The sequence below is a fragment of the Fulmarus glacialis genome, unplaced genomic scaffold (genome assembly GCF_000690835.1).
Source record: "Fulmarus glacialis isolate BGI_N327 unplaced genomic scaffold, ASM69083v1 scaffold35860, whole genome shotgun sequence".
NCBI classification, from domain to species: domain Eukaryota; kingdom Metazoa; phylum Chordata; class Aves; order Procellariiformes; family Procellariidae; genus Fulmarus; species Fulmarus glacialis.
In genome coordinates, this window is record NW_009188895.1 from 63239 (window position 1) to 64855 (window position 1617).

The following is a 1617-nucleotide window of genomic DNA, read 5'->3' on the forward strand; positions in this document are numbered from 1 at the left end:
AGTGCACATATTCCATTAGCAACAGCTGCCCGGGAGGCCAAACCCTCCCAGTCCTGCAGTTTGCAGCAATAGCTCGCATTAAGGCTATGCTGCCGTGCGGTTCCTCAGATGATTTACATTTGAGAAGACATGGGTGATTTCTCTGACAGACAGCTGCCTCTAATACGTGCATTTGCGTGATGGTCGTGATTATCATTTTGAAGGTGAAAATGTGATCAGTGAAATTACGATGAGACTCCTTTCCCTCTGAGGCCTTGGTACTTCCCCCAAAAACTCAAGGGTCTTTTTGCAGGAATATCTCTGAACAGAACGGCACCTGCAGGTAATGATTTTCCTAGGAGGCTCTTAATAAGCCAGAATCCTACCCGTTTAATTCACTATAGGACAGCCCATTAACCAAGGCAATTTCTGCTGGTTTCTCTGCCTCCTGTTAGTGTAAACAGGGGTGCTTTCTGCTCAGCCTCGGAGCAAGTCCTTGGCTTTAATCCAAGCTGCCTCTGCCTGTTTTCTCCCGGCGCAGCCTCTGTGCTGTTGAAGCTGTTTGGCTGTCACTCTTCCATGGTTTGGGTGTTTTGTCATTTTTTGATGCTGGGATGCATTTGCTGTCAGGAGGAATTTACAGGCACATTAGCTCGCCTGTTAGGGACAGGGAGCCACACCGGCTGCCGAGCTGGGGCTGCCACATGGAGCTCCTTCATTTTCTGCTGCCTGTGGTGGAATTTCCCAACTGCACTAATTATATTACTGCCCTGATACAAGCCTCTGAAATAATAAAATACCTGTAAGTCCTGCTGCTTGGACTTTAGAGCAATTGCAGTTAGTTTTAAATAATTCATGGCAAAATCAGCTGTGAGAATACAAAGCTGTGCAGTCCTATTGCCTGCTATTATTATGTTAAACCTCACCAGAGTGGGGGGCAGCTTGCAGTACTTAGAAACAGTTGCTATGTAGGGTTGGAGCAGGCATTCTTTGGGCTGGATTTCAGGAGTTAACAGTAATCAGCACCCGTCCTGTTTTTACTGGTTATTGTTTTTCACTGATTAACCTTGCTCTCTTCCCTCTCCCCGAGTACCAAGAAGGGTCTGCGACCAGTGTGGCTGATGGGTTGGGTGATAGACAGCTGCTCTAAAAATAGATGGCAGGGCTGGAGGGCAAGGCAGCTTGACTCCTCCTCCAGGAGGCTGAGATCCTCCGTATCACATATGGTCCCGACCTGCCTTTGGGATGGTTTTCTGGGGGCTGAACTCAACCATGAGATTCATCCCTGCACAGTGGCTGAATAAGTTTAATAACAAAACTCTAAGAGTATTGTTATAAAAGAGTTTGGAATGCAATATCATCTATGGTGGCTTTGCAGAAAGTCTTGTGCATGGGAGGCTTGGGGGACTTCAAACCTCAGGGGGACCCAGGGACCTTGTAAAATTGGACCAAGTGGAGCATGAGATGCACTTCTGTAAAGTCACTCATCCCCCAGCACCTGTACACTTCCCTCTGGGATAGTTGTTTTGAGCTGTGATGGGGAGAATGAGTTTGCAGTAGCAGTCCTTTGCAGTGCCGCTTTGCACAGCCACGCACACCTGTACAAAGCAATGAATCACAGAATCACAGAATCACAGA

General features: G+C 47.5%; 1 protein-coding gene across 1 annotated transcript in view; it reads right to left on the reverse strand.

The window, feature by feature from the left end:
- Positions 1–880, reverse strand: part of LOC104078597 (double-stranded RNA-specific editase B2-like) — a gene marked incomplete at its 5' end in the record, with an annotated part of 40559 nt that extends 39679 nt beyond the window's left edge. The window contains one exon of the mRNA XM_009580288.1: positions 838–880. Within this exon, the coding sequence (XP_009578583.1) occupies positions 838–880 (43 nt within the window). The remainder of the gene's footprint in view (positions 1–837) is intronic.
- Positions 881–1617: the final 737 nt, after the last annotated feature.